A 16151-nucleotide genomic window follows, 5' to 3' on the forward strand; every position below is an offset into this window, starting at 1 on the left:
CGGTCCGGCTGTAGCTAGCAGGGCCCGCGCCCCTTCCCTTCTTCCCTCCTTTGATCTGAGAAGGCTCGGTGGGGCCATTGATTGTGGAGGAGGAGGAGGAGGAGGAGAAGGGCGATAAATAATGGGAGGGGGGAGGAGGAAGGAAAACAATTATCTGCGTTGGCGGAAGGCTCATAAAGTGAAGAATGATAAACACCGTGAAATACGATTGACCCCAAGTGATATATGGAAGCCGAAGGACAGGCGGCGAGTCTGTGTGCGTACAGATATCCTTGAATTGAAAGGCTGCGAGCGAGATGAGGACACGCTATACTGCCCCCCCGAGTCTAACCACATTTTTCAATATGTGTGTGTGTGTGTGTGCGTGTGCGTCTGCGTGTGTCACTCTTTTAGCAGACAACAGATGACATCGTTTCATCGGCGGAGTGCTCCAGCGACGACGAGGACCTGGAGGAGTGCGACTCGGGACACGCAGGTGGGATAAGTGTGTTGAGCTGTGCTTGCTCTCAACCTGTTCTATTTCCTCCTGATCTTTTCTTTGATTTGCTGCCGAGGAAACGAAAATCTCCTCTGAGCATCACGTCCCATGGGAGCTTCAAGTGTAACTTCAGTAAAAGCCTGCACATAATGAGTAACACAAGTGTTGGTAACGTGCACTTAGGGTGAACAGGTTCTCAACATATTTATACAAGTGTGTAAGGCTCAGTCTACACGATAGTCTGCTCTGTCAAAAGTCTTAAGGGTAAAAACACACACATCGTCACGTAGTCCGACATGGCAGTGGAATCTCACACCGTGGTAGCAGTAAATCAAGTTACACTTAGCGATGGGACCTCTGGTTGCAGACATGACCGGGCATTGATACTAACTTTGGTCTCTCAGCACTGGTGGAGAGAAACACTTTGGTACAAAGTACAAAATTAGTATCAATCCGCATGTCACCCGCACTGATGCTTCAAAATGTATCTGTCCTGTACATGGTCGACTTCCTCTTGCTGTGCGTGTGTGTGCGTCTCTCTTGACAGAGGATACATTTTGAGACTCCCTCCAAACAAAGATGCTTTCAGCATAGATACTGTGATATGTAGCAGACTAACTGCAACAGAGCCTCCTCCCCTCCTCTGTCCTCCTCCTTCTCCTGTTTGTACCTCTGTTTTCCTCGTCGGAGGCTTGCCTTACCTTAAACATTCTAATAGAGAACAGATATCCTCGAATTTCTGTGCGCATCGTCTCTCTCTCTCTCTCTCTCTCTCTCCCCTACTCACTTTGCAGACACAAACACACCCACACACACAGAACAATGCACACTGTAGTTATAACATGTTTATTTAGTGCAGTGTGGTTCTAAAAACAAGCCAACAATATGTCAGGTTGTTTTGAGGCAACTTGGGTTTGGACAACTTTTCAATAACGGACCGTCAACCCCACTGCAGCCCAGAGCGCTTGGCATGTGACCCAGCAGAGTCAACCTGGAGCGCGTGGGCTCTGCAGAAACCGCAGCGTAGTTTGTGGAATGCATTTCCACCTCAGACACTCTGAAAACCATTAGCGGCTAAAGGCTATTTGATTGCCTCAGTCCCCTTCAAAAGGCCATCACAGCCGGCTAATTAATGCCGCGCTAATCCGCCTCAGCATATGGCCACTTTTCACAGCGGAAAAAAAAAAGAAAGCCAAAAGCGAGACAACGTATTCCTCTCCTCCTCCATTCCCCGTGCCCCGAGAACATTACAGATAATCGAAAGTTTACTTCTCCCAAAATGAGATCTCTTCCATGTCATTTAGCGGATCTTCGGCGAGTAATTTTACTTTTCTGCTTCAATCTGCGGAAGGAACTCATTTACTCTGAAGCCTTATCGCACTGTTAAAGCGTTTGTTTTCTAGAAATCATGGCCACATTTAGAGTTTGGTGCTCATGGCGTCGTGATGTGGAGAAGAAAAGCCATTTTCTCTGCGCCTTCATGCAGTATTTAGGTGCTTTATCTACGAGCGTGAGCTGCGTTCCTAACTTAGAGATTATTGAATTCAAATGGAGCCTTTTTCTTTTTTTTTTTACGTGTCCTGACTGTTAAAACACCAAACCCAAGTGCTCTCAAAAAGTTGATACCAAGAAGTAATGGTACCCTCCCCTCATATAGTGGCAACATAGGTAGTCATACACACTCATACATAGTGTACATTTCACCATGTTGACACAGAAATTCATACCCTCATTCCTTGTCCTGCTCTCATTCGTAGGACCAGTTGCACGCCATCGTCTTAGTTCCATCATTTGGCGTTTTCTTCCGTTCCTCCTCTATTGTACATTTAAACATTTTCCATCTGTATCAACTTGGACCCATCTGTCAGTTGTCTCACAATTTCTTCAAGTTATTGTTTTCTGTTCCACCCCGAGGGTCGTTGTGGGTCGATCAGGGGGTGATTTTGATTTCACGTTTTGTTGTGGTTGTTTGAATTTGTTTGTTTGTTTTTGTTTTTGTTTTTTTTCTTCTTCTTCTCGTTGTTGACCTCATCATCCGTCGCCCATCCTTCAAGCAAGGATACAACCGCTCCTCCCGTTTTTCGCCTCATCTTGTGCCGCATGAACTTTTGGTGGTTGGAAAATCCAAAGTCCTCCTCATCATTAAAGTTTGTGTTGATTCATTTGTGCCATATGGCTTGTAAAGAGCACCCNTCTTTTCTTGCCATCGTCCTTTTTCAACGGCCTGGTGCAGGCAACCCCCCCCCCGCTCCTCCCCCGCATTCTGTCTTAAGAAAGTTGTGTGTGAATGACTGACCCCCGGTCTCTCCCCTTGTAAACGTGAGCCCCCCCCATCCTCCCTCACTCCCTCCATCCTGACTCACCCACCTTTTTTCTTTCAGCCTCTCTGCATATACATGTCTGTTTGAATGCAGATGGCATAAAAAGACTTTTATTGCCACAAAGTATATCTGTTTTTCTATTCTATCTGTTGCTCCAAGTAGAAGGCATTTGTCGCATGCGTACTGTAGCGGACTGAACTGCAACGAGTCCGACTAACGACCCTCCCTCCCTGCCTCCCTGCCTCCCTGCCTCCCTGCTTTTGCATGGATATGATTGGCAGCCCTCGTGTGTCTTAAATAAAACCATAAGTCTCCTGCTAACTCCCAGCTGGCTTCTATGGTGCCTCAGTGTACATTTAGGGGGTTGGTCCTGCCACTGGGGCACCCTGGCAGCTCCTCCCTCAGAGTGTCTGTGCTGGTGACTGTCCTGTCTGTGTCTGTGCTCCGTCTGCGTCTGCTAAGTAGCCTGTCTTGTCTGCTGTGCATGTACGTCCGGTGGTCGTGTTGTCTGTCTTTTTAATAATACCGTTACGCCACCTCGTGCTGACGTGTGAGTTCCACAAGAGTTCCTAAAGGTGCGCAGCGACTCCTAAAAAAAAATCCCCCAACTAAGGGCCAACAGCAGATGAAACATCTGGGTACAGTAGTTCAGTCTGGTAAGACCAGAAATACACACTTGATTTCTGCCTTGGTCAAACAGCGTCTTTAACAAGTGCAGGCAAAACAATCCCACGTATAATAATTTGTCAGAGGAGAGAGTCAGGTACGATAATCCATTAAATTATAAATCATTGGTTTATTTTGAAGGATTGATCCAATTAATTAAATCTAATTACATCTAATGTAAAAAGGAAAAAAAAAGTCTTGGAAAATTACTGAAAACGTTTATGTAGCAGACTTGAGGATAAGGAATAGTGTTTTTACTCACTGTCTCCACCTATCTGTGAATGAAGGAATTGAAACCTGCAACAGCTTAAAAACAGTATTTCTTTAAGATGACTTAATAGTCATCACAAAAGTGAAATATATTTTATTTTTGCATTATTATTAGACTTCGCAATGTCCGGCATAAAGGTTTATTTAGTGTACGTCATGCTTTTATTGTGAAGGCAGTCCGTATCTTCACAACACAGTGATCTACTACTGATGGAACTCCATATTATCACAAGAATTTTTCACGAAAAAAAAAAAAAAGTTTGTCAGTGAAAACTTTTCTCGATGTTGTTTTCGACTTTTTGAGCAACATAAAAGCAGGGGTTAAAAACAGGTTACCTTTTGGACCTCGCTCATGATTATTAGGTTGCGATATTTTACTATTGCATTCTACACTGCTACATTGACTCAGCGGGGCGGGGAGTAAAGCATAGAAATAGATGGCCAAGATTCCTTGTGGCATCAGCTTTGACTTCCGTCAGGCCCCATTGGGCCAGCTGTCACTTCAGCACAGGTCTCAGATCAGTTTAAAGGTTATTCATCTGACACATGTCCACTGTGTGCAGAGGTGCAGCCTAATGGCTCTACAGCAAATCGACCGGTTGACAGGGGCAAGTCGCTACGCCTGCCCGAGACGCCAATTTTATACGCCAGGCTGCCCTTAGCTACATGATGACAGATTAAGAGCTATCTGCTATCTGCACCTTGACTTAAGAACTTTCCAGAAAAGAACACTTCCTCTAACCAGTTCTGCCTTGTACATTCTGTCAAAATAGACCTTTTCGCTCCCCGCGGTTGTAAAAAAGTACATGGCGCACATTTTAGCATAGCATGTTCCTCAGTGGGCCGCGCAGAGGGAAAATAAGATAATTGTATAATGTCATGACGTAGCCTTATGAGTCAAAGTGGTCATAATAGGCTAGTACATTACTCACGCTTAAAGTTGGCGTGTGGCTAACTTGGTCGTAGTCAGCTCAGTATCCATGATATTTAGAGACTGCCACAGCAGGTCTCCGGCTCTACAATGCAAACCACTACAAAGGGATTCTGGGGCCTCAAACCACTGACTCACCCTCAATCTGCAGCTTTAAAATCCCTTTGATTCTGTTCATCCTCGGTTGCTGCTGGTGCACAAGCTTTCCGCTTTTGTGGCGTCGAGCTGTCAAATCCCTGACACATCGTCAGAATTCATCTCCATTCGGAAGCCTCAGCAAATGCCGATGGACACGGGAATCAGGCAAGGTAGGAGAAGACAGAGAAAAGACAGAGAGCGGGGGAATGTGAAAGAGAAAAGTGCTACCGTAGGGCGATTTTTTTTTTTTTCCGTCTGCAGCCTTAAAGCTGCTGAGGTAGTCAGTCAATCAGCTCTTTAGAAATAACTATATTTACTTTAATTCCTCCTCAAAAGCCAACGCTGGCGTGCAGGAGATGGTAACTTTCCCCTGCATAAAAGCTCCAAAATTTGGTTTCATTTCATTTTCATTTTTTCCCCTCACAAAAGCAGAGGTTAGCGAGTGGCCACAGAGGAACATGCTTTATTTAAAATCAAATTTTTTAGAAAAAGAAAGAAAACAGTGCAGCCGTGGCTGTCGGTTTAAGGGAGAGGAGAATTATTTACCCAGGAGATTTAGGCTTTGTATAAAATCACTATTCATCTCGGCTTTAGTGGAAAAACAAACCCATTTAAAACTGCCGTGTTTGTCTGCTTCAGGAGCGCAGCAAGATGTGCGTTGCTTGTGTAAGAGCTTACACAGGATTAAAGTGTTTACCCAGACATTGAGGTCCTCCTCAATGACTTTAGAGGAAGACTGCCCCCTCCTGCCCCCCCCCACGTTCCTCCTCTACCTCCACCCAAATGCATTGTTAATGTAGTGCCGAACTAAAAGCTATCAGACAAGAATGAAGTGAAACCCTGCAAACGAGACCGAGTCAACAAGGCCCCGGTCGGTAAATACAGCTCCTGGCCAAACCTTAACTCACGTCGCTGATGTTTTGCACTTAACCAGGCGCGACGTTGTGTCACTGGAATATCATCACTGCACGGCATTTGCTTTATTTAGTCGTGGAAGAGATTATACGCCAGATGCATACGGTGAAAGGCCTCCGTACATTACCGAGTTCCTCGGAGCGTGGCGCTGTGCTCACATTCCAGACGTCAGTGTTGATATGACGCAGTCGCTGCAGTCGCTGCGATACGTGCCACACTTCCTCGGCGATGCGGAACTCATGAAGCCTGTTTCTTGACTAAATGAACGACGTAGTCCTTAATCAGCCTACGGAGGAGGAACCCACAGCTGACGCCCCGAAGATAAATGTGTGTCTCCCACCTCCTTAAAGTCACCAGAGGCCCAGATAAAGCTGCTGCCCTGCGCCCTCTTGTGGAACTCCTCCCCCAGCAGAGCTCTTATCTCTCAAACAAGGGCTGTTGGTTATGCACAGACCACAGAGCTGCTAAACATTTCATTAAATCTGGCTCATTAATTATCACTTCCTCAGCCTCTTGATTAATTAGCAAATCCATTGGAGCTAAATACCACCTAATATTGGCCATACATCAACCATGTTGTTCTCCTGGCAACGGCTATGAATTGGTTTCAGAAAAAATAAATATGTATATATATCCTACAGCCCTTTCACTGCAATGACCTCTTTACAAACATTTAACCCTGTTTACAGCGCCTCCCCCTGTTACCTCACCCCTGGCTTGCTGTACTGTTATTGTATGTTACTCTCCCTAAATGCAACTTACTTAAGCATGCACTAACCCGACCTGTTTTAGAGAAACCAAAGTCCAAACCAGAAACCCGTCTTGAGTTTTTCTGACGTACATCCAGACTGCACGCCCTGACCTGTGTTTAACACACTAACCAGCTAACTAATAATAAGACTTTTATTATTAGTTAGATGAAGGCGGCGACAACCCCACCTTAAAACTGCCCCCCCCCCTTTACCTGCATCAGTGTGTGCTCTCTGGTTGTTCATCTTTGACATTGTGAAAATTAAAAAAAAAAAATGATGCCTTTCTTTCTGTTTTATACTAATCTGTTTTATTTTTTGTCTTTCTTGCATATATGTACAAAAACATATATGTTTGTTTCTTGATTCTAAAATGTCTCATTTTAATCTGTTAACATTGATAATTACTGATAATGCTCTTTCCTCCCTTAATTGGAACGCCACTTCCTCTTTTCTCTATGATTTAGTTGAAGGTTAACGAACAGAATGATATATGTATAAAAACAAGATATTTCATAGAGAAAAGAGTGAAACTGCCCTTTAGTCAACCCTAAGAGTTGACCTTTGACCAGTGATCTTCTCAAAAACTATTACTTTGATTATCTCTGTTTCTGTTATCTTAATGCTAATCTAATCTGAGTGAATTGGGATTAACGGATATTTAAACGTTTCTTTTTTTTTTTGCATGGCTAAGAAGTTGCAGCTTAGGGTCTGTAAAACTGTGTTCAGAGTGCTGTTCTCTTTTGTACATGGGCATGTATATATGCTCATTGTTTGTATATCCCCATCCCTTCCTTACAGCCAAAAGCTCTAATGCCGCCCGACCGCTTCGTGCCGCCTTTACATGGACATGGCAACTGATGTACACGTTCGCCTCCATCTATGTCATTTCCTTCCTAGTACGTTCATAGGTCCCACCCCGTCTCACGTCCCCCTCCTCTCGAAAAACCCGTTAAGTAGCGATTCTAAGATATGTACAGTCATCCATTTGTTCACCACTGATGAACGCCGTAAAGTCGAGCAGGGAAAAGAGAAAAAAAAAAAAAAAAAGTCACACGGTGAGGCTGTAGATATTTACAGAGAGGTTTATCTATTAAAGTAACACGTATAGATTTACTGTTTCCTTTATATATAAAAGTCAACTATGGTGAAAAGAACAAAAACAGATATCCTGAAGAGATGGTGAGGATTATTTTTCATGTCATCGTGTGTGTGGATGTATGTGTTGTTGCCTCCCATCCTGTCTCAAAAGAGGAATATAAACATATTAATCAAGAAGTGTTAAACCAGAACTAACTGAACTTGTCCCAAAGCATTCTTACACAACTTTCTTTTGTACATTTTTTGTTTTCTTCCTGCCAAAATCATGCGGGCAATTTGTTGATGTAAGTTGACAAAACCGATGGTATGCTTTCTTCCTTTGAAAACTTTTCTAGGCCTTATGATTTTGTATTTTTTCTCAGCTGAGTTTCTTTTGAGTTCTTCTTTTTTTTTTTCTTACGTACTAATCCCTTTTCTTAATAGCTCTATCTGTGGCTTTTTCTTTGTGAATGTTTCTACGATGTTTGCTCTAACTCTGAACTCTCCGCAACGCATTTGCCAATTTTCTTTTCCGTTTATTTCCTTTTCCGTCTCCATTTTGTTCTATTCTTTGTTTTTGTTTTTTCGTTGTCTTCTTTTACTTTACTGTTCCGAAAAGGTTTGCATCTCCTTCTAGTGCCCTGTTTGTGAGCCTTTGCAATGTACAAAGAAGCCGCTGTGGCGCGAGGAAAGGCAGGTTCAACAGACATCTGAATGTTTCACACAGTTAACGTTGGGACACGTTTGGGGGGTTGATTGGAGAACGGGTGGCGTGTGGTGACGTCAAACGCAGCACACGCTCCTCTGAGAACCGACTCTCAGACTGAACACGGCAAACATTCAGGTGTCACTGAACTGCCAAGTGACTTTGTGCAATTGTGGTAACTGTAGGGGTCAAAAGGCAAGAGGCTAGGGCCAATAGGGGAGCCTAATATTGCACCAGAGCAGTGTATTCCCTCCATTAGTTTTCTACTGCTTTCTGTTTTCTATGTGACAGTTGTCAGTGGTGTTGGTGCAGCGGGGCTCAGAGCCCCCTCTCTGTGCAGCTCTACGATTCACATTACAGACATTTCAAACCCAGTTCGACTTTCCTTTAGATCTGCTGGCTCGCATTCGAATCGCAAACAAACCCTGACACCCCCGGCTCGCGTTTTATTCTCCGACCGTACACTCCGGTGTGCGGAGATAAAATAAACTGAATAAAGATGCCTGTTAAAAGCACATTTAGAAAAATGTGAAACCTGAGTTTAGTCTAGTCTCTGAGTCATAGGTCATTTAATGTACTCCAAATATCCAAGAAGCAAAAATAATCCTGAATAGTTTACAGTGCAGTATAAAGAGAAGGAGCCAGGATGTAGCATCCAGGATTTTGCAGTAATTTCACTGTGGCTCGCCCTTGTGCATCCCTCACAGCCTTTTGATGCAAAGTATACAGTCTTTTATTAATGGCTGGTGTTCTTGTTTGGTTTCTGAGGTTCAATGTTTTTGCACTGGTCGACTCTTCTGTTCTTTGATTTCTTTATTTCCTTTCTTTTCAGTTGACTTCTCCCTATGTTGAGCTTTTTTTCCATTCTTTGATTATTGGTTCTTGGTGTCGGCTTCTTGCTCTGCTGATCAAACACTGGCTGCTTTTCTCACTGCGCCTTTTCTCTCTCTTTCCGCTTTCCAGGAGGGGAGCTAGTCATTCCTGTGCTAGTTGAGGACCCAATAGACACCCCTTCTGTTTCCACCCGTTCCCCCTTCATCCCCCTCCCCCCAACCCTCCGCCCCGTCCTCACCATTATTGAGACCACCAAAGAATCCTTGGCCATGGCCACTGAGGCGGGGGTACCTTGCTTGTCGGACCGAGGCAGCGATGATTGTGATGATGGTGATGGTGGGGATGGTGATGATGATGATGATGATGGTGATGGGATGGTGATTTCGGGGTTTGGTTCTGGCGAAGCTTTCGACTCTAGCCTGCCCCCGACTGACGATGAAGATTTTTACACCACCTTCTCCCTGGTAACAGATAAGATCTTGACCACATCGGCCTATGAAGGTGGCTACAAAGCCCTCGCACCCAAGTGGGAGGCCAAGGACTTGAGGCCTAGCAAAGCCTCTGAGGCAGGTAGAACTTCAACCACCTCGCCTCCACCAGACCCGCGGGGCACACCACCGGCAGCGGTCCCCTCAGACACGCCACCAAAGCGGCCTGCTGGAAAAATGAACAACCGCGACGTGAAGCCGCTGCAGCCGGACATTGTCCTGCTGCCTTTGCCCACACCCTTTGATGCAGACGGCACCAAGCCCAGGGGCCCCTTCATCACCTCGCCCATGCTGCGCACAGTGCCCGTGGCCTTGCCCACAATGCCTGGAGTTGTGCGGCGAGTCCCCCCTGGGGCTTCAGAGGTCATTCGGGAATCCAGCAGTACCACAGGCATGGTGGTGGGCATCGTCTCAGCCGCTGCCCTCTGCATCCTCATCCTCCTTTATGCTATGTACAAGTACAGAAACAGGGACGAGGGTTCCTACCAAGTGGACGAGACGCGCAACTACATCAGCAACTCGGCGCAGACAAATGGCGCCGTGATCAAAGATAAAACACCCAGTGGGAGCGCCAAGGGCGGCGCCGGTAGCAAGAGACCAAAAGACAAGGACAAGGAGTACTATGTATAGAAGTCAAGTCGTTTTAACACATAAAAACAAACTCTTTGAAACAAAGTTATAGACGTTTTTGACAGTACCATATTGGCAACTGTGATTTGAAAGCTAAACATTTCCAGAGAACTCAACTGTCGCTGAGTCGCTGAAACACTAGAGAAGTACTTTGGCTTTTAGAAGCACACTTACTATTGTAAGCATTTTGGAGAGACAGTGCAGTACAACTCCACTTGGATTCAACGTGGAGCTTTCAACGAGTCCCTGCTGGAGACTTTGGACAGTGTGAATAACGTCACCCTCAACATCAACATGCCCCCAAGTGACTGTCGAGAGGTGTGTGACCCTTAGAGCTCTAACGACCTTCGTCCATCGTAACCCTGTAAAATACGACCACCGTCATCTCAGCCATTCTGAGCATGCATGTGAGGTGTATGTGACGTGGTGCTGGCATCTGTGTAAGTGAGGGACCTCAAGAAATAATGATTGTGAGGAATGTTTGAAGTCAAAACAGGATTCACTTTACAGATGATTTCAATAAATGTAGCTCTCATCGACAAGGTCAATTTAAACATGTAATCAGAGGGTTTTTTTATATTCATTTATTTGTGTTTTTATTTTTTAGATGTAGTTTTTTCATATTTACGTAGGGGTTAAATTCTTGTTTTATTATTTATTTTTTATTTTTTTGAAAGGATGGTGTTCAGTCAGGGTTGAGCAGGCGGTGGTCAGTGACTGCACAGCAGGATGGAAGTAATGTATCTCAATATTTCTCTCTCTCATCCTCATGTCTCGGCTAAAGATTGGACCGCTGCGCATGGCATCCAAAGTCTAAATGGAAGTCATGTGTGCAAAGGCAGAACCGCTGCATTTGGTTTTGCACAACATATTGTGACATCGCTGAATTTGAAATCAGTGATAGCATTTTTGTTTCTTTGCTGAGTTTTTTTTTTTTTTTGATTTCCTCTCCCGGATCAGAAATTCTCATCCTCATTATACCACAATTAATACCATTCACATATAGACACGACACTGACTTTAAGGTAAGGAGTTTTTTCTATCTGTTGTCACAGACGACTGTGGCAGAAACAGCAGATATGTTTACATATTTTGCTACATCACGGCTCCTGTTTTTTGCAGTCAGAAAACTTGTAAAAAGGAATTCTGATCAGGCTCATCTGTCGTAGAAACAGGACAGTAAAAAAAAAAAAAAAGTTTGGACACTGACGCATGTTCACAGGAGCATTTCTTTAGGCAGTGTCGTGTCTTTGGGTGGTGCAGATTTTTGATCACTGGCAGCTGTCAAATCTAAGACAACCAACCTCCATCACAGATTATTCCACCTTTATTCAAAAAATGTATCATGTTATTTATTTTTTTATTGATCATTATTTAAGAAAAAAAAAAGAAGAGATTATGACAGATTTAAGGATCTATTGTCGGCACCGCGGTGACTCAACTGGTGTTCTACGGTATTTTTTCTGTTCTTTGTTTTAATGGTGTCAATATTCCTGTCTTTTACAGAAGTTAATTTTCTTTTTCTGTTATTATGTAGTTTAATGTCACGTCTCATTTTAGGACATTATCCTCTGGCGATATGTTGTTTTCAGTTATTTATTGCAGACGTTACTCGTGCTTTCTCATCTTCATTCAGAATCACTTGTGTTCACTCTGGGTTTTTCTTCTTTTTTTTCTGTGTTGGTACTTGGCCAGTTAATTATAATTGTCTAACGCTCCTTTGACTCCAATCAATTCCTGGAAATAAAAAAAAATATGTCGTTCCCAACTTTGCAATGTTATAACTGTGGTCGGCCTTCACTTCCTCATCTGTTGTCACATTCTGAGCACGGAGACAGATACAGGAGCAGCCGCACAGAAAACCATTGGCTAAAATCACAATTTCTCATCTTTTGATATCACTCGACTGATTTTCTTTTTGCTCTGAAAAGTGGTATTATTTCTATTCAAATGAAGCCCGCAGCGGAGAAAGCTCAGCACTATCATTTAACTATAGACGATTATGCAAATTCAGACACTGTTCATTGATGCACACAGAGAAAAAGGGAACAAGGGGAGAAATTGGTGATTGGAGCCCCGAGTCTTCACCTGCAGCAGTGGAACAGCTTTAGTTTGCTTAAAAGAAATATCTGTGAGAACCTGCACTGGTTCACAGAGATTCTTCACAGCCATATGGGTGGATTATGGGCAGCTCAATAGCTGCAGCACCTGCTTTCCAAACTCATTTTTACACTGTCCATATTTCGTGCAAATGGGCCTTCACAGAGCTGGTCATTAACTTGCAATAGCCCATTGATGTGGGATATCACAGCAGCATGTGTGAGTATATCAAGCTGGCACAATGACTGCATATTAACTCCTTCATCCTTCCACAGGCGTCGCACAAACGCAGGGATTGGTTTTCACATTCTGATAGCAACCCACATTTCAACAATAATGTTCTTTTTTTTTTTTTTTCTTAACAGAGAAAAGTGGTTGGAAATGTGTTCTGCATAGTTAAAAAAAAGTGGTGACACTTCATGTTAGAATGATTGTGCCCAACACAGGCAGAAAGAACCACAGTTGCTTCTATGGAAATTAAGATAGCAACAAAACAACTATGAAAGGTTTTTATGATTGTAAGAAAGGGCCATTTAATTTCAGACAGTAATAATCTAAGATCGGACCATTTACCACACTGAAAACCTAAAACTGCGCCCTCAAAGGTGACCCAGCAGAATGATTGTGCCCAACACAGGCAGAAAGAACCACAGTTGCTTCTATGGAAATTAAGATAGCAAACTGCGCCCTCAAAGGTGACCCAGCCCCCCACTTTGGGAACCACTGAAGTAGCCTAAAATTTTAGGCAATAACCAAAAAAGAATTATCTGTTTGTGTCACACACAAACAGTTTGTTCAAGGAATTAGTTTTATTTTCTTAACTGTCTGCTTTGTTTAAAATTTTAGGCAATAACCAAAAACAAATTTTGTCACACACACTCTGTTCAAGGAATTAATTTTATTTTCTTAACTGTCTGCTTTGTTTGGAAGTCACTCCATTTTCTTTTCTTTTTTATTTATTGTCTTTTGCACAATTAGCTTCACAGCTAATTGTACACAGTGCATCAGGTCCGACCTCTTGAAGTGTCATCGCTTTTGTGACACATCTGTCAGAAACCAACGTGTGTTTGCTAACAAGCTCACGGCTTTAGATGACTGAGCGTTTCAAGAAATTGTTGCATTGTCTTGTTGTGTGTTGTTTTGACGCGGTGAAACGCTAATGGCTTTTTTCACAGGGCACAGGGCGGAAATTAAAGTAATGGCAAAATTCTATACGGCACTTAGCAAGAGTGTAACGCCGTGAGAATAGAGAAACAAAAACAAGCACTGAAAGGTAATTGCGGGATTAATCACCGCAGTAAATGAGAAATATAAAGCATAATGTGTTCGCCAAATATTTTTTCCAAATAGTGAATTAATGGTACAATTAGTTTTGTTATCCTTTTAAATTCAGGTCCCCCCGAATAGCAGCCTCTTTTTTCATGCTCGAAGAGCTTCCAGGCACAAACCCTGAAACTGTGAGATATTGCTGCTTTCACAGCCATTAGTCACTTTCAAATTTATACCAGCAGGGTGCTGGCAGAGCAAAGCTATTCACTTGATATTCACAACCCATTTGCTTACACAGTTGTTGGCTGACAAAGTTTATTGATTACATTTTATGTGTAGCAACTACTTTCCCCTTTTAGTCGAATTAGTAGAAGTAGATTACATCAATCCCACTGATGTCAGCTGGATAATTCATATCTTAATTGACAGAAAAACAATTTACATTTGCTAATGGCTTTTCCAAAGGGATCTGTGTGTGTAGAAGCTGCGCCTCCGCCCCGTATGGACAGAGAACAGACGCCCAGTGACCGTTGACCTGTCGTGAAATTTGACCTCACCTAATGAACTGCTTAATCCCACATTAATATTTTATGGTTGTTGCCCCACCAACCCCCTCTGCCTCTGGCAAATAAACATCAGTTTTGCCAGGACACAAGGTACAGATACAGAGCATCGGCACTGTCGCTGATTACAGATGAAATCTCTTGTTGGTGAATTCTGCACAGAGGCAGAAGGCTGTAAAACACTTTGCGCAGGAGGAACGTTTTCAGCTGTAGCGTTTTATGGCTCGTCCACACACACACACACGGATTGTAGATGTGCTTCTGCTACATTGCTAAAGATTGAAGACAGATACTCTCCCTCTCCACGGACCGCAGCGAGGCAGCGGCCAAGGTGATGGTGATCATTTCTGACAAGTAAAATATGAGCTTCCTGACCTTACTTCTCTTATTATGAAGGGCAGACAAACACACACACACACATTTTAAACCTAGAAGGAACTGTGTATTTTTGTATGTGTATGCTGTAGGTCGGATATGCTAAAGGAATATAAAGTTCACCGAAGAGGGGGGAAAAAAGGCCTTTGCACCTGCACCTGCACATGTGTGGGTGGAGCACTGAAAGCCTTTCCGTGGGTGTGAAGTGTGACACATTAACAGCAGATCAGTCCGGTGGTGTGTACATGTGCACTTAATTCACTCTGTCTCTTTTAGTCTCCCTCCGTTCCATCACTCCGCAGCCGAAGCTTTCCGCTCTCCATCTCTAATTAACTGCCAAAATATGAATGTGCTAATCTGGACTGTAAATCTTCAGTTCCACTGACAAAAGCTTTTAAAGGCTGTCACGGCTGCATGATAAACAGCCATGCTGCTCTCCTCCAGTGGACACAGTGCCACCTAGGGATTGAGTCTGGCACCTCAGGAGTTTTCTACTGACATGCTTTTATTGAAGTTTTTTTTCTTTTGTAGAATAATGTCACAGATATCAGAACCTCAGCTCTGGTTTTGAATAATTTATCAAAATGACTCAATGGATGGATAAATCACTGGAGTGGAGCAAAAATACCTGTTGTTAAACAACCCAGCTGCACACCACAACAATGATTCACTGTTGCCCAGCAGGTGAAGAGCATCAATGCAACCGTGAGGATAAGACGGCGCTCACGTAATGTCTGGAGGCTGCAGGAATAGGTGGCAGTACGTTTCTACTGTCATTCTGGTCCCCTGAGCCTTCCAGGCTGCCAAAAGTCTGGCTACTTTGGCCCAGATGATGAGAAGGAGTTCTTCTTATTAGGAACAACATGATTGCGTGAAGTTAAATAAAACCATTTGATAGAACTTTTACAGCAATAGCATCAGATCCTAATGACTAAAATCTTAGTTGTAAACCCAGATTGCTTTTCAGATGCACATATGCCATAGGTTTATCGTTGCTGCTGCTTCTTTGTTGAATTTTTATATTTGTTTAATGTTTCTTTTTATTTGAATCATGTTTTTAAAGCTCTGTTAAGTTAAAAAACCAAATGCGTACAGAAGCTGTGGAGTTATTTTGCTGCTTTTATTTCATTGATCCATTCATATGTGTATGTATACTTTTTGTTTTAAGGTAATTATGATTCTGATCACCAAGCTTAGCTAATCACACTAACCACTTAACTGAGAAGTAACTGTGTCCTCCATTACTGCCACCTTGTGGCTATTTTTATGTTAAAGAAACAAGGGTTTCTGTGACCCATAGAAAATGAATATGAAGTGGATTCATTTATGTGTTATTTTAACCTGCATACTCCAGTTAATGTAACATTCATTGGGCCCTGCACTTTGATTGTTGTGCTTTGCACCATCTACCTTTCATGACAAATACGTTCCACCGCAACCAAATTAAGTGGCTGGTTGGCTAAAACTATACCTTTATGAAAAAAATGGTTTGGGAAGCCCTGTCCCTTACTCCTCCCATTGTATTGCAGTCACTAATTAATTATACAGACTGCAATATAATACAATAAAAACTTTAGTTGAAAATAAGTCTAAAAGCAAGGGTAGCCAATAGTCCTCTGTGCTGTCTTAACAACTCTC

General features: G+C 43.1%; 1 protein-coding gene and 1 long non-coding RNA gene across 2 annotated transcripts in view; both read left to right on the forward strand.

Annotated features, from left to right (window-relative positions):
* Window positions 1–11288, forward strand: part of nrxn3b (neurexin 3b) — a 243031-nt gene extending 231743 nt beyond the window's left edge. Inside the window, exon 24 of the mRNA XM_025057006.1 lies at window positions 9218–11288. Within this exon, the coding sequence (XP_024912774.1) occupies window positions 9218–10206 (989 nt within the window). The 3' untranslated portion in view covers window positions 10207–11288. The remainder of the gene's footprint in view (window positions 1–9217) is intronic.
* On the forward strand, window positions 83–9173 carry LOC112487243 (uncharacterized). The gene is made up of 2 exons (XR_003050166.1): window positions 83–475; window positions 7270–9173. It is a non-coding gene; the product is annotated as an uncharacterized LOC112487243 (long non-coding RNA).
* Window positions 11289–16151: the final 4863 nt, after the last annotated feature.

The sequence above is a fragment of the Cynoglossus semilaevis genome, chromosome 7 (genome assembly GCF_000523025.1).
Source record: "Cynoglossus semilaevis isolate Cse_v1.0 chromosome 7, Cse_v1.0, whole genome shotgun sequence".
NCBI classification, from domain to species: Eukaryota; Metazoa; Chordata; class Actinopteri; order Pleuronectiformes; family Cynoglossidae; genus Cynoglossus; species Cynoglossus semilaevis.